This window comes from Mus musculus, chromosome 17 (assembly GCF_000001635.26).
Source record: "Mus musculus strain C57BL/6J chromosome 17, GRCm38.p6 C57BL/6J".
Lineage (NCBI taxonomy): Eukaryota > Metazoa > Chordata > Mammalia > Rodentia > Muridae > Mus > Mus musculus.
The window spans coordinates 31436866-31464711 of record NC_000083.6 but is presented as its reverse complement, the minus strand read 5'-3'; the positions used below and the strand labels follow the sequence as shown (position 1 = coordinate 31464711).

Genomic DNA, 27846 nt, shown 5'->3' with positions numbered 1-27846 from the left:
CATCCTCTGTTTATCCATCCATCTATCCATCCATCCTCTAACCATCCTCTATCCATCCATCTATCTTGTGTATCCATCTATCCATCCATCCATCTATCCATCCATCCTGTCTATCCACCCACTCACTCATCCATCCATTCTCCACTCATTCTCTATCCATCCATCCATCCATCCATCCATCCATCCTACATCTATCCATCCATCCATCATCCACCCATCTATCTATCCATATCCATCCATCATCTATCTATCCAACCATCCATCTATCCAGCCATTCACCCATCCCACAAACATTTACATAACATCTTCATGCCAGGTGTAGAGCTTCACTCTTCCAGGAAAACAAGACCACCAGCCTCAAATGCTAATGTTGAACAGTCAATATGAAGAATCTCAAATGTGTATTTTTTGTGTGTGACATCACTTTGCATTTTGAATTATGAACTTTTTTCTGTAAAGACTAATATTAATAGGACATTTAGTTATCCCTCAAAATCTTCACTGACAAAACTATTTTGTGTGGGTAAGTGTGGGTGCACATGTGCTGTAATTAGTTCATGTGGAGGCTGGGGGACAACTGTGGCTGTTGGCCCTTGCCTACCACTGTTGTTTGTTGTAGTGTACACCAGGCTACTTTGCCTGTGAGCATCAGGTGATTCTCTTATCTCTGCCTCTTGTCTCCCTGTAGCTGTGCACTTCAAGATGCTGGTACTCCCTGTAACTATGTGATTATAGATGCTAGTACTGCTGCATCTAGCTTTGTTGTGAATTCTGGGGGGTCTGAACTCAGGTTGTCCGACTGTGAGGCAAGTGCTTTACTTATTGACCCATCTCCCTATTCTGTGGTAAAATGTTTTTAAAATGTGGATAAATGATTTTTTTGAGACAAAGTCTTATTTTAAAACTCATAAACTTCTGAAGTAGGCCAAGCCTTGCTATCCCCATGGTGGCCAGCATGAAGAAGATCCTGTTTCTAGGAATTTATTGTCTCCTCACCCAATTAGATGACTCTCCATCTCCTCTTGGGATGCTGCCTGATGTACCTTGCAGGGAAAGCTGCACACTAAGGGATGCCCCATGAGGCCCTGGGCAGTCACTGGGTGGCACTGGTCTGACCCCATCAGGCCCCTGGGCAGTCACTGGGTGGCACTGGTCTGACCCCATCAGGCCCCTGGGCAGTCACTGGGTGGCACTGGTCTGACCCCATGAGGCCCCTGGGCAGTCACTGGGTGGCACTGGTCTGACCCCATCAGGCCCCTGGGCAGTCACTGGGTGGCACTGGTGTGTGTGGCCATTACCCTTCCTCACATTGCCCTTTAGCCACTTCAGAAAAGGCTGGTTATAGTCATCATAACAACCTGTGGCACACACTGATAGGGTGCCTCCATCTGTAGGCAAACATGAAAGAAAGGGCGGAAGCCTACACATAGAGGAGAGAGTGGAGGGGGCTGGACTGGGAATCAGGAGTTCAATATTGACTGTCATAAGCACAACAGTTGGCTTGGAACCTCACAGGGAATGGACAAATAACGAAGTAATGTTTTATGAGGCGGGCTGCTCTTTGACAGAGCCAAGATTGTAGGTTCCCCTGGAGACGAATGAACATCTCCCCTGCATCAGTTCAGCTGTGTCGGGATGGAAGCCAGCCAGCTGAGACTCAAAGGGATGGCAACAGATGATTCCCAGAGGGCCTGGAGATGCTCCCTATGGGCACAGCCTGGATGGTCTTGCTGAGTATTACCAGGTATGGGATATAGTTTCTTGTAGTTCTGGGGTCTGGAAGGCCAGGATGAAGGTGCTGACATGTTCCCATTCTTCCCAAGGGTTGAGAGAAGCCTCCTTCCCGCCCATTATAACTTGTGGCAACCCATGACCTGGCTCTGTCTATACTGGTATCTGCCTCTATTGTCCCATGGCCTTTTACTATGTTCATGTCTCTGCTCTGCTCTGTCCTTTATAAGGACACTTGCCATTGGTTTAGAGCCACAGTCCCACCAGGAGATCCAACTGAAGTAGGTATGTGTGATGGTTTGCATATGTTTGACTCAGGGAGTGGCACTATTAGAAGGCGTGGCCCTGTTGGAGTAGGTGTGTCACTGTGGGTGTGGGCTTTAAGACCCTCATCCCAGCTGCCTGGAAGCCAGTATCCTGCCAGCAGCCCTTCAGATGAAGATACAGAATTCTTAGCTCCTCCTACACCATGCCTGCCTGGATGCTGCCATGTTCCCCTCCTTGATGATAATGGACTGAACCTCTGAACCTGTAAGCCAGCCACAATTAAGTGTTGTCCTTATAAGACTTGCCTTGGTCATGGTGCCTGTTCCCACCAGCAGTAAAACCTTAACTAAGACAAGTTATCCAAGTACAGTATGCCAAGACATCCCCCTTACCCCCAAATAAGGGCTCATTCATAGGTTCTGGGGGTCAGCTACCACTGAGATGACAGGAATCACTCTGGGTCCCTCCATCCCCTGTAAATGACACCAGTGGCTCAGTTATGGTTCACATGGGACTTCTGCATGGGGATGGCGATGTTTTAAGCTACTAGAAGTGTTTGTCTCAGGGCAGGGGTGACTAGGCAGGATAATCTGCTAGTATAGGTCATGGGGGAGATGAATGACCAGGTCCAGTGGGTAGCAGTAGCTGAAGCTACATGGCAGATACCAGCTCTACCAGGTTGCATGTTACATAGGTGCCAGTCCAGAAAGCATACTGTAGCCTTGGGCCAGATATTTCCCTTTCTATTCTCAGCTTCTTCCCTGACTGCAGGGACATAGGAGTCACCTTAAAGGGAGCCCATTAAGGTTGTAATAATAATAGCTGTGACATGCAAGTGACATCAGGGATATATGGCAAAGCCCATCTTCTTGGGGACCACTCTGGGCCCTGGTGGAAGAGTGGGCAACCCTGATGGGCACTGCTGTCACCAAACCTCTGAAGAGTGGAGCTCTGCTCTGAGCCCATGAAGCTCTGGCCCCACATACCTGCCTGATCTGCCTGAAGCCCTCGGGTGGCACACTGGCGAAGATGTTGCACTCAGGTCTTGCCAGGATCTGGAAGGCAATGGCGCAGTGGTGGTTCTCCAGCGGTGAGATGTCGTTGTAGCGCACAGCGAGTTCCGTGCGGGCATTGATCTGGTATCTAGGGTACGTGGAGAGAGCGGGAGGCTCAGACGCATGAACACTGGCTTTGGCATGTCATGGTGTGCGTGGTGGCTACAGAGGCTGGAGGGGCGCACTTAGGACCAGTGACCGGGTACCATCTGCGCACACCAGGAACTTCCTTCTGCTGCACCTGACTATAACTAGATATCCTGTGCCTTTAGGTCTAACCTGAGACCTTAACTCTCTCCCTGAGTGACGTCTTGAAGGTATCAGGGTTCTAAAAACTGCCAGGTTTGTCAGTATAGGGAAAGGCAGGATTTTGGAAAGAAGAAACAGGTTTATTCTCTTAGTGTCTGTCATCTGTCCATCTAAATATACATATAAAACAGAATCTCATTCAGTAGCACAGGCTGGCCTGGAACCTGGCATCTTTTTGCTTCTCTCCCAAGAGCTGAGGCTACAGGAGCACCCCACTGTGCCATTCTAAGGGCTGAGTTTTGAGGGGCGGGGTTAATGCTAAATGAAGAACTTTTTGCCAGCCTCTTGTTGGCAGCTGTGCCGACCACTGAATAGGTAGAATGGTAATAACAGATACGTTCTTGGGACAGCTCTTAAGGAGCACTCACAGCCACAGTTGGCATCTATCCTGTCCCGACCAGCTTTTGAGGACCCACACTGTCCTGACAAATGGTGGCAGTAGCCTCAGGTGCATCTGATGATGATGATGCAGGACCACAAAGATTCATTAGGGAAAAAACAAACAAACAAACAAACAAACAACCCTACGTGTCACTGAATGCAAGCTCACACCATGACGGTGGTCTGTCGGTCACATGTGGTAGCATTCTACCCAATGCAGACAGGAAGGGCTTAGTTAGTGTCCTAGATCTGGGCCCATCCTCTTGGCCTCATTACATGCAAATTCCTTCTGCTCTGTCCCAATGTATTAATCACCCTGCCCCACCCCCAGCCCCCTCTGCCCTTGCCTTTGGAAGCAGCCTGAGGAAGAAGCCTCCTGGCAGAAAATAGTAAGGAGACCTGCTGTCTCCACCTCGGGGAGGGGACAGGCTGCTGCTGCCCTGCACCTCCAGAGCCTGGGCTGACACAAAGGGACTGTGGCTGCCTGTAGGGTTTGGTGGTCTTGGAGGTTCCATTCCGGGGGAGGCCTAGGGCCCTGGACAAAGTCCAAAAGCTGGGAACTGCATCCTGCAGGAATGAGGGATGGGAGTTGGGGGGGGGGCTAGGTTGGCAGCTCTGTCAGAGAGCTGCTCAAGGGACAAGCCGAACTTCCCCTGAGAGAAGGGACACTTTTCAAAGGAGAACCGAGAAAGAAATCCCAAACGTACGTATTGTTGTACCCTGGGTGGTCCAGGTCATGGCAGATGGCTGCAGTCATCAGGACCAAGATGTCCATCTGGGAAAACTTCTCCTGGATCAGGTGAGAGTCAAGCGGTCTGTCCTCCTCATGGGAGGGCAGGAGGGGTGGGCGACAGACTGGGCTGCAGTGACAGGGGAGGACACGGTCCCCCCTGGGCTGGGGGAGAGGAGGACCTGGGTACACAGCAGGGTTAGGGACAGAGGGTAGGGGCTGTCAGGACCCACCTGGAGGCCACAGAGCCAGACCATACTGTACATCATCTGTGTCACACAGAAGCAGTGCCGGAAGTTGTGGAAGGGGTTGTTCCTGTAGTTGTCATGCACACAGAGCTGTGGGGAGGAAAGGGTGAGTCCCCTGAGCTTGGTGTCCCCTGCTCCTCTAAGGCTCCCGGGGTTTTGCATGCTCAAGCCCAAGGCCTTGGGAACTCCCAAGTTCACCAACACGGGACAGCGTGGTCCAGGAGCCCTGCAATCTACTACTACTCTACCATCTGGGACAGTGACTAGGGCATCCCCCAGGTGTCTGCTGAGCCACACTGGCGTAGGAAGTTGGGAGTGAATCAGGGAGCATTTCATCAGAATGTCTAGGACCCCGGGCCTATGGGATAATGAACAGGATTTCAGTTCTTGGTTAGAAGTAACATTCCATGGCTTAGAGAAAGATCTGCTATGAAGTCCTCCATACACCCATCTCACCATGCACACAATGCATAACCCCAGACAAATACGCTCTCGCAAACTCCCAGAGACACACTCTCACACCCACACCACCGCAGAGATATACACCCTCACAATCATATGCATCCTCCCAGGCACATGCCCAGACACACATGACACTTGCAACTCCACACACCCCTGCTTTCGTGCGCTATCTTGTGGGTCTCTTTCTGACGGTTGTACTGTTTCCTTGCTCCTCTGAGGGACATGGGGGGGGGGGAAACAGATGGGACAAATGACCTCATAGGACTTCCTTGATACCAACACCCACTCTACGGAAGCCCACCGCCACCAGGGCATGCAGGGCAGTTCACTCCAGCGTGATAGGGAGGAAGGGACAGGTCCTACTTACCAGCCACCTGCGGAGCGTGATTGGGTTGATGCTGAAGTCCCTGACCAGACCAAGGTCGTGGTACATATGTTCTAAACAGCTCAGCATCTGTGAGAACAGGACCAGGGGTCAGGGGTCAGAAGGAGGAGGTATACCAGTTTCCCCTCGTTCCCATGTACTGTCCTGGATAGTGCCACCAGGGTGACCTGGGAAGGTGAGTTTCAGCCGTGGATGAGAGAATCAAATTTTAGGATCACCCAGATGGACTGTGGGTCTGTGACAGCCTGTAGGTCTCCTGGGAGTGAAGTGATAAGTTCAGAAGCCCATGAGTATTCCAGGCAAGATAGCAACTCTGTGTATGCTGACACTACTTCAGAGGATGTATAATTTGAGCAGAGGACTAAGGGTCAGGAGGAGGCCATCCTCCATCTACCAGTTGACATCCTCCATCCACCTTGGGTGCTCAAGGCTAGATGGAAAGGGCTTTGATGAGCTGAAGTTTGCTCCTCTTATTGGGACTGGAGATGCTTTCTGATGTCTTCTTGATCTGAAGGGTGAACTGCTTGTCTGAACAAATCTCATTTCCAGGAATTTGGTTGTCTGTGGACACTTGGTGGGGGGCGAAACAGACACTGTATTTAATGCCACCAGTCATTTTGCAGGTCTCTGTAGACATCTCCCAGAGTTTTGACATGAACTAAGCCAGCAAGGAATTTGTAACCGAGAGAGCCTGGCGAGAGCTGCTTTGCTCTGGGGAGAAGGTCTCAGCGATTCAGATCTACAGTACAGAGCTGAGTGAGCCAGCCCTGTGGGCACGTGGCATGACCCCAGCAGAGAGCACTTCCGTAGAGGCCACATATCAGTGCTTGCCTGGTCCTGGGTACCAGTGTCCCAGTACCTGCACAGGGCAGTAGTTGTTAGTGCTCTAGCCTGGCCTATTTCCCCTGCATCTGGACATTGAACTGTGTCCCATGGACATAATATATTGAGGCCCCACTGTGACCCTCCAATGTGACCATATTAGGGATAGGTTTTGACAGAGGCAGCTAAGATAAATGTGGCCATCAAGAGAGGGGGAGTCCCAATTTGATCTGACCATGACTCCATAGGGACAGATCAGAACACAGACACATAGAGGTGACTGAGAGAAGATGCTAAGATGAGAGAGAATTCAGGAAAGACCAGCCCAGGATACCTTGACCTTGGATTTCCGGCTCCAGGGCAGTGAGACAATGAGACACTGGCGTTGTTGAAGTCGCCCAGTCTCTGGTGGTTTGCCGCAGCTGAAGCCAAAGGGCTTGTTATGTAATGTGTATGGGCTGGGCATGCCATAGATAAGGTGAAGCTGTGTGGCTACAATATTTCAGTTCTGTCAGGTGAAGAGTTCATTTGGAAAACAGAAAACAACCTCTTATTCAGACCTAGTAGGGCGAGCAGGGCAACTAAGCAGGGGGACTTTAGACTGTCACAGAGGTAGCTGCACATTCATCTTCCTTGAGAACCAACGACTTTGAAGCTGAAGGTCCCAGAAGGGCCTTCCTACAGAGTGACAGATGTTCTGATCTTGGCTTGAGGATGGCTGGTTCTCAGGCTGTAGGCAGCTTCTGTCCAGAACTTCCCGGCCCTGCACCATCCTGGATGTCAGCCCTCAGGACCCTTGGGCTCAGAGGCCCAGACAGTGTTCTGAGCCACCCTGGAGAGATGAAGCATCTGCTATGAAATCAGAGTTGCAAGATACAGAGAGCTGCCAGACTAAACCATCTGCCGCCACTCTGTGATGGATGCAGTAGCTTCGGAGCAGTAGTGACGGTCTGTTTCCTTGACATTCCTCAACCCCAGCTGAGCCAGTCAGCCAGGTGGTTCCCGGATGTGGCCATGAGTACTGAATAAGACAGAGAGGACTTATGAAATGCCAGTGGGTGGCCCTTCAGTGTGACAGAGCAGCAACCTTATTGTGTGCAGCCTTGGGATGGAGTCCCATGGATCAGAGGCAGCAGAATAACATGAGATCATATCCTGGGTTTCAGTTGAGAAGGGCTAGAATACTGGGTAGAGATGTGAATCGATGTGGCATGACACCCACCAGGAAAGACAGGTGAGCCCCAACAGGGCCCCGATGTTCCTTGACATCTCAGGGCTGGGCAGCTGCCCAGCTCCTCAGCGAATCTCCAGTTACACATCACTGCTGCCCACACTTGGATCTGCCAGAGGCATTTCTGGCTTACCACGTGATGGTAGTGAGAAACCGCCAGAAGCATCCTGTTAGCCTCCCTAGCCAAAGCTATGGGTGGTGGAAGACGTCTCACAGCTGGGTCAAGCTGTGAAAGGCACTCACCACGCCCACTCGCCTGCCCGGCAGAGAGCAGCTATGAGTACAGTCTCCAAAGCGAGGGCAGAGGAATCAAGCTCTGTCATAGCCTCGGGGACAACCGTCACCTTCCACCTCGGGTAGCACAGGGCTTGGAGGTCCCACGGAGCAGGTAGTGGTGGCAGAAGAAAACTCAAGCACTGATTTCTATGCAGTCATTCTCATGGGTGACTTTGGCCGGTTAAGGTCAATGACTATGTACTGGGACCTTCCTCAAGGATGTGCCAGAAGCAGGGCTGGCCACCTGCTCTATCTTGGTCTCCTGTATCTGTGCTCAGGGCCGTGTGACCCCACGCTGTCCTAGGAGGACTGCACAACTAAGATGCTGCCTGAACTTTTGATTTCTACATTCCAGCCCCAGCCCTCAGAGCTGGAGGGCAGACCCCTTGGCAGCTTAATTTCTGGTGGCTTGCTGATGGCTGTGCTTCCCAGGAAGTTCTAAGTAAGCTGGGCTGGGTTCTGCTTTTCTGTCTTGTTGTTGAGCGTGTACTTGTAGGGAGTGTGTGTGTGTGTGTGTGTGCACTCCTGTGCTCCTGAATGAGAGGTTCATATAGTATCTTTCTTTATTGCTCTCTGCCTCATAGACTGAGGCAGGATCTATCAACCAAACCCAGAGCTCACTGATAAGACTAAGCTAATCAAAATGCTCAGGCCGACTCAGCCTCCCTCCCGCTGAAATTACAGGCAACAGCCATACCCACCTGATGTCTACATGGGAGTAACAGATTCAAACCCTGGTCCTCACTGTGCACAGCAGGTTCTTTTAGCCACTGAGCATCTCACCAGCCTGTTCTCTGCTTTTCTGGCTAACATGCCCCAGTTAAAGGCCTTCTTACGCCGGGCAAGCAACATGTTGGAAGAAGAAATCTATTCGGGAAATTTGGGCATCCTCTTATCGAGAGGCACAGAGTCCCATTGGCTGTGACTGATCTTGTCAAAGGCAGCAGGGAACATTTTTGCCTATTTTTATATGTCCGTGCTTTAGAAAATCTGGGAAGAGTCCTTAGGTTTTGGCGAGCTGACCATAAAGAGCAACATATTCTTTTAGCCTCCATGTTGGTACTTCCTAGTGAATGAGAAATGTTAAAGAAACAGTTTCCTGTCACAAATGACTCCTTTCTCTGCAAACCTCATATCTCCGCTATCTTGTGTCCAGCTGCCCGGGGGGCGGGGGTGGGGAGGGCTCTGCTGGCGACTCTTCCCATGTCTCCTCTGGAGGCCCCTTTCTACAGGAAATAGGTGTTCTAAGCAACTGCTATGCTCCTGCATGCCTCCATCTTCCCACACCTCCTACAGATGTGGGTGCACCCAGCCCGGGGCCTGGGTCAGCGGGGCATGCTCCGGGAGCAGCCCAGGTGTGGCCTGGGTCAGCGGGGCATGCTCCAGCAGCAGCAGCAGCAGCCTGGGGCCTGGGACAGCTGGACATGCTCCAGCAGCAGTAGCCTGGGAGCCCATGTTTGTTTCCCTTGGGAAAGCCTCTTTCCTTAGGCTCTGTCTCCTGTATCCCCCTGAGCCTATCAAATGTCCATTTAAATTAAAATCTATAGATTTGAATTCAGGGGGTTATAACTTAAAAAAAAAAGACAGGAGAAATGCACAGGAGGGCTAGCCTGGGCTCAGTTCCCATTCATGCAATCCTGAGCAGCTGTTCCCAGTGACCAGGGAACTTGGATGTCCCTCACCTACCTCGTTGGGTTCCCAAAGCCAGACATCAAAGGTGGGCTTCCGTAGGGCTTCGATGGTCTCTGGGGAGAGCAGGTACTGGAAAGGACGGGAGTGGTATGTCAGAAGTCTGACACTGTGTATAGACTCAAGCTTGCCTTACTCTGGAGACTGTCAGTGGACTCCCATCTGTAGTGTCCTGGGCTACAAGGGGCTTCTTAGGGATGTATGAGAGATAGAAATATTCCTTATAAACCCTACAGGAAAACCAACAGAATCAACTAACCTGGACCCCTGGGAGCTCTCAGAGACTGAGCCATTAACCAAAGAGAATGCACAGGCTAGAATGGGGCCTCTGGCACACACATAACAAAGTGCAGTTCAGTCTTCATGTAGTTTGCTCAACGATGTGGGTGTGGCGGGGGGGGGGGGGGGGAGACTGTCATTAAAGCAGTAGCCTGACTGTGGTATCCATTCCCCAACAGGGCTGCTTTGTCTGGCCTCAGTGGGAGAGGATGTACCTAATCTGGCAGAGATTTGATGTGCCAGGGTTGTGGGATATTGGGGGTGGGGTGGGGGGAAGTACCCTCTTAGAGAAGAAGGGGAGGGAGGATGGGGGGATAGGGAGCTCTGTGATGGGAGGGGGCAGGAGGAGGAACAGCAGCATACATAAATAAAAGAAATATTTCCTATATTTGTCACGATAGCAATTTCATGACTACGTTCATCAAAACTCAGATTCCAAGAAGATGATGAGCTCTCAGCTGTCAATCAGATCTCAACAGTAAAAGTTAGGTTTGTCTTGCCGGGAACCACCCCTGGAATCAGCCATGAGCTAAGTCACACACTGGCTGAAGAAGGCCTTGGCCCGAGGTCGGCTCCGCCGGGCACTAAGGTTTCGGGTGAACTGTCAGAACTAAGGTTGATAGTCTAGACATGAGGCAGCAATAGCAAGCCATTCGGGCTAGCCTTCTCCATTTCCCTAAGAAGGGACTGGTGTGGAGGCCAGCTCAGTTTATTCCAGGACTGGGCTGTGTAATCTCCAGAAAGATCTGGGCCCTATTTCCCTTGGAAAGGTATTGATCTCTGGGATGATAACTCAGTGGATGGCTAGGACCCAGATAGAGCAAATCACTGACTAGTGGGCACTGGGGACCTATGGGGGTTTCCAGGAGGACTTGTGGGTGGCCAGCCTAACCGCAGAGTAACTGTGAGCCAGGGCTTAAGCAGAGGCATCTAAAATAACTTAACTCTAGGTCACAGCTACTTGACTAAAAGCTTGGCTTCTTTCAAAATTCACAAAAACTTTTGTGCAAAAAAGTTTTCCATAAAAAAATCTGTTCAGGAACAGGGGAGCCAGTGGTGCAGATTTTAAAGAAGCTTGTTAAAGTTTCTTGGCGGAATGTTTGTATGCAGATGTCTTTTACTGTCAGCTGTGGGTCCAGGAGGGAGCCAGAAGGGCCATTACCTCCATGCTCTGGAATCACTTCTCTAAACAAATGTCCAAGAGAAAAATATCCTGCCCGAGAACCTCCCATCCTTCCTCAGCCAGAGACAGAGATAGAGCGGGGCTGTTGTCACTGTGCAGAGTGATGGGCCAAACCTGGGTTCCCCTGTCCTGATGCTGGGGACACAGAGCTAAATTTGTCCCTGAGCCAGAAATCTATCTTACCTTGGGGTAAGTGGGGACATCACGTCGAGGTGTCAACTTCTTGTTATCCAAAAAACTGTATTTACATGGACAGTTGGTCCTGGAGGGCAGAGGGAGAACTTGGTTACAGCCATGTGCTCTGGCTCAGAGGCACTGTGGGTGCTGCTCAGGACACCAAAGCAAATGGAGCCCACAGCCACCAGCCAGCCCTGGGACCCTTAGCCCCAGCCCTGGAACACATAGACCCACCCCACTGGATTCATCCTGGGAGTATGAGTCACAGGGGCTGTGAGATGCTTGGCTCTCAGTCTGCAATAGGAAACACCCATAAAGCTAGATGCTAATGCAGTCAGAGTTTACTGTTAGTTTAGTTTCTACAACACCTTTTAAAATGGCACAAGTTAAAAAAAAATCTCTTTTTGTCTTCCTTTGTTTTATTTTTGAGATAGGATCTCATGTAACCCAGGCAGGCCTCAGAACTGCTATGTAATCAAGGATGACCTTGATTCTGACCTTCCTGCTTGGTAGGATGACAGAGGTGTCTTACCACCCCCAGTTTACGTGGTATTGTTTAGAGATGGAAGCCAGATTCTCATGCATAGCAGGCAAACACTCCACCAACTGAACCACGTCCCATACTTTTTTTTTTTTTTTGAGATAGGGTTTCTCTGTGTAACATTGGCTGAACTAGAACTCACACTATAGACCAGGCTGGCTTTGAACTCACAGAGATCTGCTTGCCTCTGCCTCCTGAGTGCTGGGCCTAAATGTATGTGCCAGCACTATCCTGCTCACAGCAAAACATTTTTATTCTCGAAGATGCGGCTGGATGTGACGGTCGGTACACACGTGTGATGTCAGCACTCAACCAATGAGGCTGAAGAATCATTTGTCTGCAGCCAGCCAGGGCTATAGTTGGAGATCCTGACTCAAAAACAACAAACAAACAAACAAACTAAACAAAACAACAAACCCAGGAGAAAACCAAAGAGAAATCCCAATGTCTTCCATTTTCTCCCTAAACCCCACACCCTGGAAGCCACTCTGAGAACATCTTAGAGTGTCTTTTCAGAAGGTTCTTTCTTTTTTTAAGATTTATTTATTATTATACATAATTACACTGTAGCTGACTTCAGACACACCAGAAGAGGGCGTCAGATCTCATTATGGGTGATTGTGAGCCACCATGTGGTTGTTGGGATTTGAACTCAGGACCTTTGGAAGAGCAGTCAATGCTCTTAACCGCTGAGCCATCTCGACAGCCCTCAGAAGGTTCTAAGGCATGGAGGACACACATGGCTACACTTCTGAGCCTCCCAACTATATTTGGTGTTGGGTTAAGAAAAAGAAGAGATAAAAACCCTACAACCTGGAGGGTTAAAATTGAATCTACTTATTTTTCACAACATTACAAGTGAAAAAAGATCACAGAGCAGTAGATTAAGTTTCTTTTCCTTCAAAACTAGATGAACACACCTAGAAGGGGAAAAACCCAGGAGTCCAGCTTTGCAATAGATTTCAACTGAACCAGTGACCCCCCCCCCGCCACCCCCCCCCAGCCTCCAGCTGTGTTGTCTGAAGTCTCCCATGAGCCTGTGCGGTTTCCCAGCCTAGAATCATAAATCTTTTCCTTTTGAAACACAGCCTTCAGTTGCCTCTCTCCCAACTGCACCACTTGCAAAACCTACCAGCTTATTGTGACAGTCGCTGTACCAAGGGGATTCTAACAGATTTAGCAAATGTATAGGATTTGCTCTAGGAACCAACAGAAGGAGCCAATCAAGTGCTCCAGTGAAGCCATCTGCACCTCCACCCTGACTATGAGAGGTCCGCTCTGCTCTTGGCTATATAGGGTAACATTGTTTCTCCTTCAGTCTCTCCTATACACACATCCTCACTGTGTTCTGTTCAACGTTCTGTCTTCTGCCTTCCCTGAGAGCATATGGAAGCCCTCCCAGGCAGGAAGCTGACTGCTGGAATCCAGCTCCTTCCTAGCCACTGAGGCCTTGGGGGCAGACTGGGCTGGTAGATGCCTGCTGACCCTGCCTTGGCCAGCCACTTCCCACTCTGAGCCCCGTTGCCACAGGAACCAGCATCCTCCAGCGGGCAGAGCAGCTGGCCTAGTGCCTCTTCTTTTTGTTCTGTCTGGAGCTCATTTTTGCCTCGTTTCCTGGGCTTCCCAGCCTTCCACCCCCCGGGGCTCAGTTCATGGCCAAGGCCATTCGACTGAGACACATGCAGAAGAGTACAGACCTCAAGCCTCAGTCAGTACTCTCTGTCTGCATTACCCTACACCGGCCTTGCAGGATATTCTTTCCCTCCTTGCATGGGAACCACAGCAACCATATTTTCCCAGTAGGATATGTGTGCGCCTCTGCCCTGAATGTGAGCTGGCTATTGGAATCCATTCCTTTCAGGGAAACAGAAACCTCAGTAAGTCTAAGGAGAATACCGTCTTCCCAAGGCTGTGTACAGCCCGTCTCTTGTCTCTAGGTAGGTTCTGGTGGATCCAGCCCCTGTCAGAGTGTGTTCAAAAGTGGGCAAATGTCAGTCTGTCCTTCAGGCTCATGAGCTACTGTAAGCGTAGAGCTAGGCTCTACCTCACCTGGTCTCCTGTCCCTTTGGTTCCTTGAGGAAGGTAGTGTCTGCACCTCTCAAGGGTGCAACTTTTCTCCACAGTCTAGGTGATTTACACAGCCTCATCCTGAGGGGCGGGGAGGGGCTTGATGGCTGAGTGTGCTTCTGCACTTAAAATGGACTCCTTCCATCAATAAGACAGAAGAGGTACCACAAATACTACCTTCTCCATCCTGCATCCTGAACATTAAAGCACTGGCTCAGAATAGAAAAGTGGCTCCAGGTGCCTGAGCCAGGCCAGAGCTTCGCATCTGTTTGCTCATTTGGAAGGCAGAGCCTGAGCATCTCACCCTGTCTCTTTCTTACAAGGGACACCTCCAGTGCTGTCTGCAGAGAATGCTGTCTCTGGTGCCTGTGGAGGCACCAGAGGGCTCTGCTTTATGTCTCTAAACTGTACTTGTGGGGTACAGAGGCACACCCGTCACTGAGACAAGCCAAAAACCCACTCCAGGCAGACTGCCAGCGCTGCTGATGGGGGCTGGCACAGAGGCCACCTGCCCCTGCCTGGTGCTGGGAACCATGCCTTCTGGGGTGATCACAGGCTAAGTGAGGTCTTGGGTCAGAGGCTGTTGCGCTGGTTCCCAGCCTCACTGAGTGTCTGTCCTCCAGGTGACTCTGGTTCTTCTTAGAGGTCATGCATATGGGACTGTCCTGGCCCCTGAAGATCTACGTTCTGTCTTCTGCCTTCCCTGAGAGCATATGGAAGATTTATGATTCTAGGCTGGGATCTATGATTCTGGCTACCTTCACAGGAACAGTGGGAGTGAGCTGATCACTCAGTGTCCTATGGCTGCAAGATTCTTTGCCCTGCCCTTCACCCAAATCTAATGGAACAGGAGCTCCTTGGGCTGGAGGCATGGCTCAGTGGTTAAGAGCACTGATTGCTCTTCCCGAGGTCCTGAGTTCAAATCCCAGCAACCACATGGTGGCTCACAACCATCTGTAATGAAATCTGATGCCTTCTTCTGGTGTGTCTGAACACAGCTACAGTGTACTTATAATAAATAAATAAATAAACAAATAAATCTTTAATAATAATAATAATAATAATAATAATAATAATAATAATAATAAAGAGCTCCTTAACTCTACACCAGCTAGCCACTCCACATGATCCTGAGTGTGACACGGTCCCCATAGAATACCCTGATTTACCTCTCTTCCCTATACTGTGCCCTCTTGGTGACAACCAGGCTGGCCACCATGGTGGGAATCCATGGGGACCACCAGACTTCCCAGTACCCCCTCCCTGCAGGCAAGAGCCACGCCACACTCTCACAGGCAGCCTGAGAGTGTTGTCTCTAGAATGCTTGAGGTTGGGGTCCTCAGACAACTGACATCATTGGTTCAGGACTGGTTCTTAACTCAGGATGCTGCCCTGTAGCTGTAGTTGTGGCTTTGGAGGATGGTCCTACTGACAAGCCATGCTGGAGGCATGCTTTGCTTGGATTATTATTGGTCACTGGTTTCTGAGGATATCACCCTTGAAGGGTCATGTGACCCAGTCCATAGAAATGGGAGTATCCTCTGTGCTCCTCTAACAGAGGGGGCTACCCTTAGGAACTAGGAGACCTTGGGATAAAAACTGGGTACTTGTTCACTATAAACCAAACACCTTTGTCTTTTTATTGGTATCAGTTAGGCACATGCCCTTAACCCCCAACAGAGGCAGGTGGATCTCTGTTAGTTTGAGGCCAGCATGGTCTACATAGTGGGATCCAGGACAGCCAGGGCTAAACAAAGACACAAACAAATAACCCCCCCAATCAAAATAACAAAAAAATGGATACCAAATTCTTTCAAGTATGGAATTTACTGTTACTCGGGGCTCTGGAGAAGAGAAGAGCTGCTTCCCTTGCATGTATGGACATTTTCCAGCCACAAAACCAACCAACCCCTTTATAAGAAAATGTAGGGGTCTGGAAAGACGGCTCAGCAGTTGTGAGCATTTATTGCTCTTGCAGGGGGCTGGGGTTCTATTCCCAGCACTCATGTGGCAGCTCACAACTGCTTGTAACTCTAGTTCCAGAAGTTCTGATGCCTTCTTTTGGCCAGCATGGGCACGAGACATACAAGTGGGACACAGACATGCCTACAGGGAAACACCCATAGACATAAAAATACATCTTCCTGAGTTCAGCTTCTACCAACCACAAGGTGGCTCACAACCATCTGAAATAGGATGTGGTGCATGAAGACAGAGTATATATATAATAGTATATATGTATGTAATATATAATAAATCTTTAAAAATGAAAAGGAAAGAAAATGGGAGAGTAGTTGATGTCTGATACAACAGGCTGTGTTATCCAGGTTGGAAGCAGATCAAGGCACATTAGCCATAGCCCATCCCACGGTTTCCACAGAGCCCTGTCCAGGACCGGCTTCCACAGGCTCTGGATACAGGACTTACCTGCTGTTCCTAGCTGCCAACTCCTCCCGCATCTTTTTAATGTCACTCTTGCATTTTTCGATCTCCACCACTTTAAGTCCTTCCACTGGTGACAAAGAGACACAGACGGGGGGGGGTGTGTTACTGGAGGTAATCGTGGGGGGGGGGCGTCTAGCCAGACTGGCAGCTGAGGGTCCCAGAAGGATGCTGGACATGTGGCAAAGGTATCTCTACCTTCCCACACTACTGATATTGGGGTTCCCTCACCTTCCCACCAGCCAGGAGAGAAACAGGCAAAGTCAAGGAGATGAGGGACCAGACTCAGTCCTATCCCCTATCCCTGGGGTCCCAGCTAACGAATGAGAGTGGCTGCCCACAAGCCAGTAGCCAATCTGCTCCCTCGGAGCTGGGAACAGTTGGAATGCTGCCGGAAGCTGGGTTCTTGAGGAAGAAAAAAATTATGTCTGTAACTTTATGACTGCACCTCAGTTTCCTGCCAAAGGACACTACCCATGGTGTGAGCTATTCCCCTTCCTGCCAATAATTGCTAAAAACACAGCGTGACCCTTTCTAAAGGAAAACAGCCATTTGGGGACTTAGCGGGTTCCTGACAATGCCTCTAACCCAAGAAGAGGAACTGCAGATTGGGTGCATGTGCAAAGGCAACCTGGTGTGACTCAGCCTCCTTCTGGGTTCTCCAGAACTGTCCAAGGCAGTGGCCAACCTGGGATAGGGTTTCATAGGGACACCGTCTCTTCTGCACAAAGGGAAACGGTCAGCCCTGGTCCGGGTGACTTGTTTCTGGGCCAGAGAAGCTTCTGCCTGTCCCATACAAGGCTGGTATGTGCAGACCAAAATGAAGGTCTTTGGCATCAGTGTCTGGGGACAGGGTGGTGGCAGCCTGGGAACAAGTCTAGGTAGCAGCTGTGGGGAACACAGAGGCTAGGCAGGTTTGGTCACCCACTTGGTCACCCTTTCTTTTAAGTGGGGTTCTTCATGCTTTCTTGTATCACTGGCACCCAAAGAAGCTGTTGAAGGCCACTGGACATTCTTCCGAGGGCATCACTCAAGCACCCTTCGTTCCGTAGCGATGAGTTCAATATGGCTGCCACGGTCTTGTGTAAACCTGGTTGTGTTTCTTTGCAGGTTGAAGGCTTGCCTCTGGGACATGGTCGGAACATGAGGCAGATAGACAAGCAGAGCAAGCTGCAGCTCAATCAATCAATCATCAATGTTTAAAAGGCAGAGCATGGAGGAAGGCCAACAGATCCTAGGAGACGTGTGGCAGACTCCACTTGGCATGTATGTGAGAGACCACAGCCTGGCTCTAACGCACAATCTTCCTGTCTTGGTTTGTAAGTGGCTGGGATTAGAGGTGTGACCTGGTGTTCTGTTGTTCATCGCAGGCCCCCTTCAGTCCTCCTACTATCAGATCCTGTAGAAGGAAGCCATGTGCTCCATACTGTGATGTCTTCACAGACCATTGGACTCATGGCCTGACCCAAGTTTCATCCATTAGGGTCCTATGGTGGTTTGAATATGCTTGGCTCAGGGAATGGAACTATTTGGAGGTGTGTCACTTTGGGCGTGAGCTTTAAGACCCTCCTCCTAACCATGGGGGTAGGGTGAGGATGGGGGTGGGCAATGAAACCCTTGTCCTAGCTGCCTGGAAGCCACTCTTCTCCTGGCAGTCTTCAGATGAAGATGTAGAATTCTCAGCTCCTCTTATACCATGCCTGCCTGGATGCTGCCTTGCTCCCACCTGGATGATAATGGACTGAACCTCTGAACCTGTAAGTCAGCCCCAATTAAATGTTGTCCTTTTAAGAGTTGCCTTGCCAGGCTGTGGTGGTGCATGCCTTTAATCCTAGGCAGAGGCAGGCGGATTTCTGAGTTCGAGGCCAGCCTGGTCTACAGAGTGAGTTCCAGGACAGCCGAGGCTATACAGAGAAGTCCTGTCTCGGAAAAAAAAAAAAAAAAAAAGGAAAACCCTAGCTAAGACAGGTCCCCTGTCCCTCTAAGTTTGACCTACAGGTAGGCACAGATATTCCAAGCTAAAGTAGGAGTCGCCCTGAACCATTTTCCATGGCCAGTACCCTGGTGACACAGCCTACATAGGCCTTCTGACATGCTGGCCTGCAGAGTTACCTACTTTGGAATCATGGGAAATGCATGTGGACTTCAGAAGAGGGGAAATGCCTGCAGAGGACCGAGAGGGTGATGGAGTCCCCCTGGAACTGGAGTTACAGAGAGTTATGAGCTACGTGGATGGGTGTCTGGAAATCAAACCCAGGTCCTCTGGAACTGCAGCCAGTGTTCTTAATCGTGGGGCTGCCTCTCCAGCTCCAACTTCAGAAGGGGTTTCTGTGGGCTTCTGTACTTTGTTGCCTCCCCATAAAAATTATTTAAGAGTAAATTCCTAAGGGAGATGTTGGCTCTGTGGAAAACAATTTTACCTTCTTCAACACTAAGAACTCACAGGAACTGTGGACATACTCTCTCTCTCTCTCTCTCTCTCTCTCTCTCTCTCTCTCTCTCTCTCTCTCTCTTTCTCTCTCTCTCTCCTATCTGCAAAGCTAAGGGATGGACTTCACTCCAAGAGGGAATAGAGAGCTGCTTTTCAATGCTTTCTCCTGGGACTGCTCTTAAAGTTTGCCTCAGGCACAGTTCCTGAGTGACACCGAAAGACTGGTTCCAATTCAGTTCAGTATGGAAATTCTGGATTGTTTGCGTACCCTGGTACCTCTGTCTTCTGGCATCAGCTCTGGCTGCGGTCCACACTGGTGTTTAAGTCTTGGTGTCGGTCCAGGGCACGAGTACAAAGAGTAGATGGAGCAGGGATGCCCTGTGTCCCCACCACAACATACCAGGAAGGAAGTGAATAGCTCCAGGCAGGATAGGAGGCAAGGGCCAGGCTGTTCCATGGTTATGAAATCACCTTTGACCCTCCAGTAATCCCAGACTCCTTAAAAGCTAAACATTTACACAGAACGGGGGGAAAAAGTGCTGACAGTCACAGAGGAGAAACGTGTATTTGGTTTAAGGTCAAAGAGCAAGCAGGAAATTCCGTTCACTACAAGGTCAGTGTGGTGTGGGGGTTTACAGCTGGATGTCCCTAACCCTGAGACACAGATAACAGTTAATGACACCCAGATGGGCCTGCGTGTGCACACATGCTTTCCAGTGTGTCTATCCATGTCTTTGTGTATATGTTTGTGCCTGGTTGTGTGTCTATATGGAACAGTGACTCAAGGTGTCTTCCTGGCAGCCTGCCCAGCCACCCAGGGCCAGGATCCTGAGACTACCACTTGATTTAAACAAAAGATCCTTGGCAGATATTAGGTAAAGAACTTGCAATGGGAACATCCTTGATTCAAATGGCAGTGTCCTTACAAGAAACAGACAGGGCATGGACGACAGGATCAGGCGGCAGCCATACTAGCTAGGGAGTGGGAAGGACTAACGGAAGTCAGGTTAGAACGGACTCTCCCTCAGATCCCAGAGGAACCAGCCTTGCTGACACTTCCCAAGCTGGAGCGGTCAGCTTCCAGCACGTTGGAGTGGGCACTGCTGTGACTTACACATGCCTCCTGTGTGCCGTCCTTTGCTGGAGCGGTCACTAACTTTTCTGTGGCTCCTCACCATCCCCAGGTGGGACAAGATAGTCTTGAGGACCCAAAGACCAGCTGACTTGGGGAAAGCCAATGCATGCTGAGAGGTACACACAGGACGGTGGGAAACGTGTACCAGCTTATTCCGAAGAGCCAGGTCTTGTATGATAGAATTTTTTTTTTTTTAATGAGAAGCAATTAAAAAAAATCCCCCCACAAAAAAGCAGCATTTTGTCTTATGAACAGAGTCAGTCACATATGTTTCAGGGGTGCTGGTCTCCTGTTTAAATTTTGTTTACTCAGCCCAAGCTAACAAATCAGGTGCCCAGTTATCACCAGACTGAGCCTGACAGTGACAGAGAACCTGGCTGTGAAGCCGAGGGTGCAACACGGGCTCCATGGGCCTGTGGAGCAGAAGCATCGATCCTTCATCGATCCTGTCACGGCGGATGAGGTGACTTGAAGCTATTTCCCTCCCCAAACCTGGCTGGCTCTTTGGAAATGGAATGGAAACTGGACTTGACTCTCTCTTGCTTGTAGTGGTCAGAAACTGGGACCAAAATGTCACCTCTTCCACACTCTGCAGAAGCAAGCTGCACAGCCGTGTGAAGAGAAGAGAAGACCCCCGCCCCTCCCCCCCTCCTGCCTCATGGAGAGAGGAACAAGAGCTACAGCCCTGGCAGAGCTTCTACCGGGCCAGACAGAGGCCGTTGGGGTTTATGGGTTGTGTTCGGTGCACAAAGCTTCATACAAGCGGTGCTTTAACAGAAACGTGTGCTGAGATCTGCCCTTGGCCAGCCTCTGTCAAATCAGAGTGGCACACAGAAAGCTCGCATTTGCCTTCAGCAACGAACTGCTCACTGTTCTAAGTGGCTGATTCCAACAGAGGTTAAAAGACAACATAAGCAGAAAGGAAAAACAACAACAACAACAACAATAACAACTCCACTCACATTCCACCCGTTTCTCCAGCACGGCCAGGTGATTTGCAACTTCGGCTTTCAGCTCGTTGATCTTAAACGCTCTGGGGGCAAAAAGCAGGGAAAAAAGATAAAACACAAGACCCAGACCAGCAAATGTTTATAGGTCCCTGCCTGGGGTGAGGTCTCCAGGGAGCCTGGGGAGGGGACCAAGACAGCAGGAGGTGCTTTTAAAGAACGAATAATGTCTGGTGTTATTACTACTCTGTCCTGGGCTCTCAGAGTAGACTTAAGCTGGGTTGACCCATGCCTATGCCCTGCCCTGCCCAGTAAGGGCAGCTGTGGGGTGCGATGCCCCATGGTGGTTCAATCATTTGGTTCTAAGTGACAAGAACATACCATACAGAAGTCACTTTGGGAAACTGACAACGGAATTCTAGGGTGTTGGCAAACTAAAGGGAAGCCATCCACTCACATGACAGCATCTCAGTGGGAAACACCCCTTGGTAGAAGGGTGTTTTGTAGATAGCTCTGAGCCTTAGAAGAATGAAGGGGGATGTATTCGCCACCTCCAGAACTCATGTTCTACAAGCGGCCATTGGACAGGGTTTTGGGGATATGGTGAAGGTTTGCTAGGCTGGCTACAGAAACTACAGAGGGCTGACTGGCTAAGGGCCAGCTCCCGTGAGTCTGGAAAGGATGTACAGAGAGCATACGGTACCTGGAAAATTGTTCCGCCACCTGGGCCAGCACGCCCTGGATAAGTTCTTCTCGTTCTACAAACCGAAGAAGAGAAACCAATTGAGGCTGGCAGGACAGCCGTGGAGACAGGCAGGTGGCTAAGGGTACTACTATCCCTGTGTGAGCCACAGGTGCTACTGTGGAAGGATGTTTGGGCTGTCCATCACAGGTAGCAGGGCCTCCCTGGGTACCGGTTTCTCCTCTTCTCTGCTGCCTGCTTGTCCTGGTCCATGGCCAGTGGCCCCAGGGCTGATGTTCTCCAGACACTGCTACAGCTAGATAAGGCAGGCAGGCTTCGGGGGCTCTAAATATGGGCAGCGTTCTCACGGTGCTCGTTTTATGGGGACTATTAGCATGGCAGAGTGGGGTCAATGCGCCAGTGAGTGAAAACATGGTGTTCTCAGGATGGGCCTGCAGAGAGGAAGCGGGCTGGGTGGAGCAGGCCTGGCCTCTTCTGGCTAGCCCTGTAAAACTGGGCTGGGTGGTTGGTTTTACAAGGTTCAGGTCCCAGGCTGATCATAACTTGTCTCTTTCCTATTTCCTGACCAGCCCAGTTCTGGGACTTGCAGACGGTCATGACATCACCCTTTGAAGTGATTCTATCTGTGCTCTTGGGAAGGGGAGACCTTCGTGTCCCAGCTAAGCATTTGTTCATGGCCCCCAAACTCAGAGACTCTAGAAAGGAATTCATAGACTCTTCTTTGTTGGCCTGACGCTTAACTCTCACCAGCAACCAAAACGGAGCAAACCAACTTGTAGGAGTCTGGTCTCTCCTTTTGCTATGTGGATTTTGGCAACCAAACTCAGGTCTCTAGGCTTGTTGGCAAGTGCCTTTAACTACCAAGCCATCTTGTGGCCTCAGGATTTGTTAAATTAAATAAGATGTGTGTGCATTGTAGACTCATATTCTACTATTGATAATAAATCCAGCTCAGCACACCTTTAAATCCCAGGGAGAGTGGGGCAGGAGTTAGCAGGCCAGGTGGGTGAGAAGAGCAAGTTTAAGGTTAGCTTTAACTGCATAACAAGATCCTGTCTAAAATGGAAAGGAGAGGGAAAAACTAAATAATTATTTTAAATAATTATTTTAAAATGTTCATGTCTAGAGGCAGAGGCAGGAGGATCTACCCATGATAAGCCAGCCAGGATGACATAGCAAGACCTTGACTCTAAAAACAAAACAAAACAAAACAAAAACCAACAGAAGAAGTTAACATCTGTTATTAGACTTAAAAAGCGGTTTTTAGGGGCTAAAGAAATCTTTCGGAGGTTAGGAACACTTGCTGTTCCCGCAGAGGACCAGGGTCTGATTCTTAGCACCACACAGAGGCCCACAGTCAACCAGCTACACAAACCTCCAGTCCCAGGGGATCGCATGCCCCTTCTGATCTCCACAGGTATGAGGCAGGTACACAGTACAGAGACAAGCACATACACATTAAACAAACCTTAAAAGCTTCATTCAAATGATCTTTGAAAAGTAACATAGAAAGCTTCCATTTTTTTCAAACATGTTGGGAGGGAAACTTCCAGAACACTAACAATAGTTATCTTTTGTTTATGAGATTCCATTTTGCTATTTTTGATGTCTCAGAGAACCCTTATTTTCTACCACGAACGTATATATTAATTTTACAATGAGAAAGAAGTGTTTTCCCCCTCACATCTTGGTCACCTTCAGTCTAAGGAACAGAACATGATCGGCACCAGAAGTCTCCTTGGGCTCCCTTAGTCGCCGCCCCTCCCCAGGCCACCTCTGTCCTGATCTAAGCAGATGCCGGCTCATGGGCTTCACGGGAATGCAGGGGTGCCGTGCATGTCCTCCCGTGTCTAACTGCTGTCTTAGTCTACTGCGGAGACTGGGTTGCATCGGTGCCCCATAGCAAGAACCTGCCATGAAGGTACATCGATCGTCACCAGGCTCATGACCCTAAAAACTCCAAAATTAGCAAGTCCGGTCATCAGCCGTGAGAATACCATTTCAAGCAGCACAGGGCTAGGCGACACTGTGCTGGCACATGCAGATGGCATGGAGTCCCTTAAGGAAGTTCTGCGGTTGGGGCTGGATGGTATAGCCTGCTATGTGAACCCCGGAAGATGCTTCCGTGTGCGGACACCACACTCCATCTCCGTGCGTCTTCAACAACAAGCTGTTGTAACACCCCCTCCTATGGACATTCAACATGACAGGAGCACTGGCCTGGTCTGATCTATTTCCGGGCGCTTTGTGTTCCCTTCCTACCTTGCTTTTGGCAGGATTTGCTAAGTAGTCCAGGCTGGCCTCTGACTTGGGCTATCTTTATACTGCAGCCTCCCATATGATAGGAGCACGGGTTTCAGCCATTATGCCTCCCCTTCCCCCCCCTTTCCTCCCCTCCCCTCCTCTCCCCTCCCCTCTCCCCTCCCCTCCCTTCCTCTTCTACCCTCCCTTCCTCTCTACCCTTTCCTATCTTCTCCCCTCCCTTCTTCCCTTTCTCTCCTCTCCTCTCCTCTCCTCTCCTCTCCTCTCCTCTCCTCTCCTCTCCTCTCCTCTCCTCTCCTCTCCTCTCCTCTCCTCTCCTCTCCTCCCCTCCCCTCCCCTCCCCTCCCCTCCCCTCCCCTCCTCTCCTTTCCCTTTTTTCCTTCCTAAAATATATTTGCTAGTGTTTATTCACTGGACACAATAAAAACAAAAAACCAAAAACCCAAATCAATCAATCAGTGGTTCTCAACTTCTGGGTCACTAACGACCCTTTCACAGGGGTCGCCTAAGATCACAGTAGTGAAATTACAGCTGGGAAGCAGCAAAGGGATAATTCTATAGTTGGAGGTCACAACATCGTGAAGAATTGTATTGTAGGGTCTCAGCATTAGGAAGGTTGAACCTCTGGCCTAGATCAACCTGTTAAGCCTTCTCTATTTTACTGTGTATAGGCTGGTCTTCTGGTGTCTCGTGACCTTACACTCCCTGTGGGTTCACTTTGAATGCAGGTTCAGTCACCCCAACCCAGCTTCCGGTTGTCTGCCTCCCATCTACCCAGGTGTCAACCCAGATGTCTGCCTTAAACCACTTCCTCCAGCTGACCACCGCCCTCTGGGCAGCTAGATACAGCCTACCTGACTCACCTGCTGCCCCACACCTGGCACACAATGTGCAGCCCTATGCTATGGTAACCATTTCGCCAACACTGGGACCTTTCAGAACTCATGTCTGCTTGCTTTAAATCACCAATTATAATTCCCCAGGAGGAACCCCATGCAGTAATTCTCAGGACACAATAAAGGCATTCACCTACAGGTCACAATAAAGGCATTCACCTACAGGTCACAATAATGGCATTCACCTACAGGTCAAAATAAAGGCACTCACCTACAGGTCACAATAAAGGCACTCACCTACAGGTCACAATAAAGGCACTCACCTACAGGTCACCTTCTGTCTTTGTTCTTATGCTGCTGGCTTCTCTGTATGGCCTACAGTCACCTGTCTATCATAAATAATGGCATCTTTGCCTCAAGCTTGTGTCTCCTAATCATCCAAAAGGGTGCTCCCTACCTAAGACCCAGAACATTTCAAGCGAGTGGGTGTAGATAACCCATGGCCACCTGACTTCACATCCTGTAAGAAGAAAAGTCGTGGCTCAGCTGTTAAGAGCACCGACTGTGGGCTGGTGAGATGGCTCAGTGGTTAAGAGCACCGACTGTTCTTCCGAAGGTCCTGAGTTCAAATCCCAGCAACCACATGGTGGCTCACAACCATCTGTAACAAGATCTGACGCCCTCTTCTGGAGTGTCTGAAGACAGCTACAGTGTATTCACATATAATAAAATAAAAATAAATCTTAAAAAAAAAAAAAAAAAAGAGCACCGACTGCTCTTCCAGTGGTCCTGAGTTCAATTCCCAGTAACCACATGGTGTCTCACAACCATCTGTAATGGGATCCATATGCCCTCATCTGGTGTGTCTGAAGGCAGCTACAGTCTACTCATATACATGAAATAAATAAATAAAATCTTTAAAAGGAAAAAAAAAAAGGCAGGGCGGTGATGGCATACGCCTTTAATCCCAGCACTTGGGAGGCAGAAGCAGGAGGATTTCTGAGTTCGAGGCCAGCCTGGTGTACAGAGTGAGTTCCAGGACAGCCAGGGCTATACAGAGAAACCTTGTCTCGAAAAGACAAAAAAGGAAAAAAAAGCACACAGGTCAGAAAGGAAGAAATAAGCCAGCAGCCCCTGACTGCTGATGCCACGACTCTTTACACAGAACATTCCAAGGATTCTACAAAATGCAACACACACCTCTTCTGGAGCCAACAAGTGAATTTAACAAGGTCATGAGATACACACACAATACTAATAATATGCAAACGATTATATTAAAATTTCAATTGCATTGATAGTTACTCAGAAAAGCTTGAAGACTCAGGCACAAACATAACAAAACATGCAGAATTTATATGCCCCAAGCTCCAAATGTCACTGGAAAAGATACATAAGTAAATAACAACTGGTGTTAATGACCTAGTAAATTTGACACAGCAAAGATGTCAATCCTCCTTAATCCAGTATTGCAGGCTTAAGTTTCTTCCTGTCCCAAAAAAAAAAAAAAAAAAAAAAAACCATGCAGCAAGCTCTTTTGTGGAAATAGATTATTTCACAGGCAAAAAACTCATGCAAAATGTGTTGTCCATGGCTGTAAACCATAACACACAGGGACACAACCTGCAGAGTGTGGAGGAAGTCAGGGACTTCCTAGACGTGACGTCCAAATACACAGGGGAAATCACTAAGCCACTTGATCAAAATTAATTGAAGAATAGTGTTAGGGGGATGAAAAGACAGCCTGAAACCATGCTTCAGGCAGCCACATGCTCAGGGGTAGTTTGCCAACACAAAACAGATTCCGTGTTTTGGTGTATGTGTGTGTGAGTGTGTGAGAGTGTCTGTGTGTGTGAATGTGTGTGTGTGTGTGTATGAGTGTGTGTGTGTGTGTGTATAGACCAGGTCCTGGTCTACAGAACAAGTTCCAGGAAAGTCAGGGCTACATGCAGAGAAACCCTGTCTTGAAAAGTCAAAATAAGTGAAGAAACAAATACATAAAATAAAAATGAAATAAGTAAAAAATAAGTCACGCCCCCCCCCCCCCCCCAAAGGAGAGCAGAAGACAAATCTACAGCTCGGGTGGAGTATTTGCAAGTGGAGTATCGGACCATGATTTGAATACAGTGTGTGGGAAAAGCCATCAGGACTCCACAGCAGAAGACAGCTCAATTTGGAAACAGGCTGTGTGCAGACAGGTGTGAGCATGAGACCTAGGCAGCATCCACAGTCGCTAGAAAGGCAAATCCGAATGCTTATCCCGCGATCAAAAAGGCTGACCATACCCAGGGCCAGGGAGGACTAACCTGGGTCACTCATATCCTGTTGGTGTCATGGGGATTCTGTGGAGAAGTTTGACAGTAGCTGACCTTCCGGGGAAGAGGGCAGGAAATCTATGCTCACCTGTGAGCTAGCCACCTGGCTGGAAATGGTCCCAACCTGGAAACAAGCCAGACACCCTCCTGCGTGACTGGATAAACTAACCCCGCTCCTCTCAGGACAGGGAGTACAGGCAGTCATAAAAAGAACCTCCTTCTATAGGAACAACTTGGATGGGTTAGAGTGCTGGTTCCGAGTGAGGCGGCTAGTCACCCAAATTATGGGTATGACTGTATTTATTCAATGCGCTAAGTGACATTAGAAATCGGGTGATCGGGCTGGTGAGATGGCTCAGTGGGTAAGAGCACCCGACTGCTCTTCCGAAGGTCCGAAGTTCAAATCCCAGCAACCACATGGTGGCTTACAACCATCCGTAATGAGATCTGACTCCCTCTTCTGGAGTATCTGAGGATAGCTACAGTGTACTTACATGTAATAAATAAATAAATCTTTAAAAAAAAAAAAAAAGAAATCGGGTGATCTTGGGTTAGTGACTAACAGGGGTCAGGGAGGAAGTGGTTACCAAGGCGCAGCCGGAGGGATAGGGGTGGGGCTGGGGGTGGAGGAGGGGAGCCACACACAGGAGCATGCCAGTGTGCATAGCTAGCTGGGTCCCTGTGCTGCAGGTTGTGCAAGGTGAGGGGTGGTGGGGGGGTGGGGGTGGGGGGGTGGGGGTGGGGGGGTGGGGGTGGGGGGGGTTTCTCATGTGCATCTGAATGTGAACTCCAAGCCACCTCAGAAGAAAACAACAAAATAAGGAAGCTGGGAGAGATGGTTCAGAGATATGCTGAGTAGCGGTCTGGGACTTGGTTCTCAGCACCAAGCTGTGGCAGTCTCAACTACAGTAACACCAGATCCAGGGGAATCTGACACCCTCT

At 49.6% G+C, this 27846-nt stretch overlaps 1 protein-coding gene across 5 annotated transcripts in view; it reads right to left on the bottom strand.

The window, feature by feature from the left end:
• Pde9a (phosphodiesterase 9A) overlaps nt 1–27846 on the bottom strand; it is a 90205-nt gene that overhangs the window by 11598 nt on the left and 50761 nt on the right. For 4 of the 5 annotated variants that reach the window (NM_008804.4, NM_001163748.1, XM_017317319.2 and 1 more), the window contains 9 exons: nt 21492–21546; nt 20804–20874; nt 16261–16345; nt 11232–11310; nt 9584–9658; nt 5551–5637; nt 4707–4811; nt 4451–4533; nt 2985–3141 (listed from right to left, as the gene is read on the bottom strand). In NM_008804.4, coding sequence (NP_032830.3) covers nt 2985–3141; nt 4451–4533; nt 4707–4811; nt 5551–5637; nt 9584–9658; nt 11232–11310; nt 16261–16345; nt 20804–20874; nt 21492–21546 — 797 coding nt within the window. The remainder of the gene's footprint in view (nt 1–2984; nt 3142–4450; nt 4534–4706; nt 4812–5550; nt 5638–9583; nt 9659–11231; nt 11311–16260; nt 16346–20803; nt 20875–21491; nt 21547–27846) is intronic. The other variant, XR_001782057.2, reaches the window with a different exon arrangement.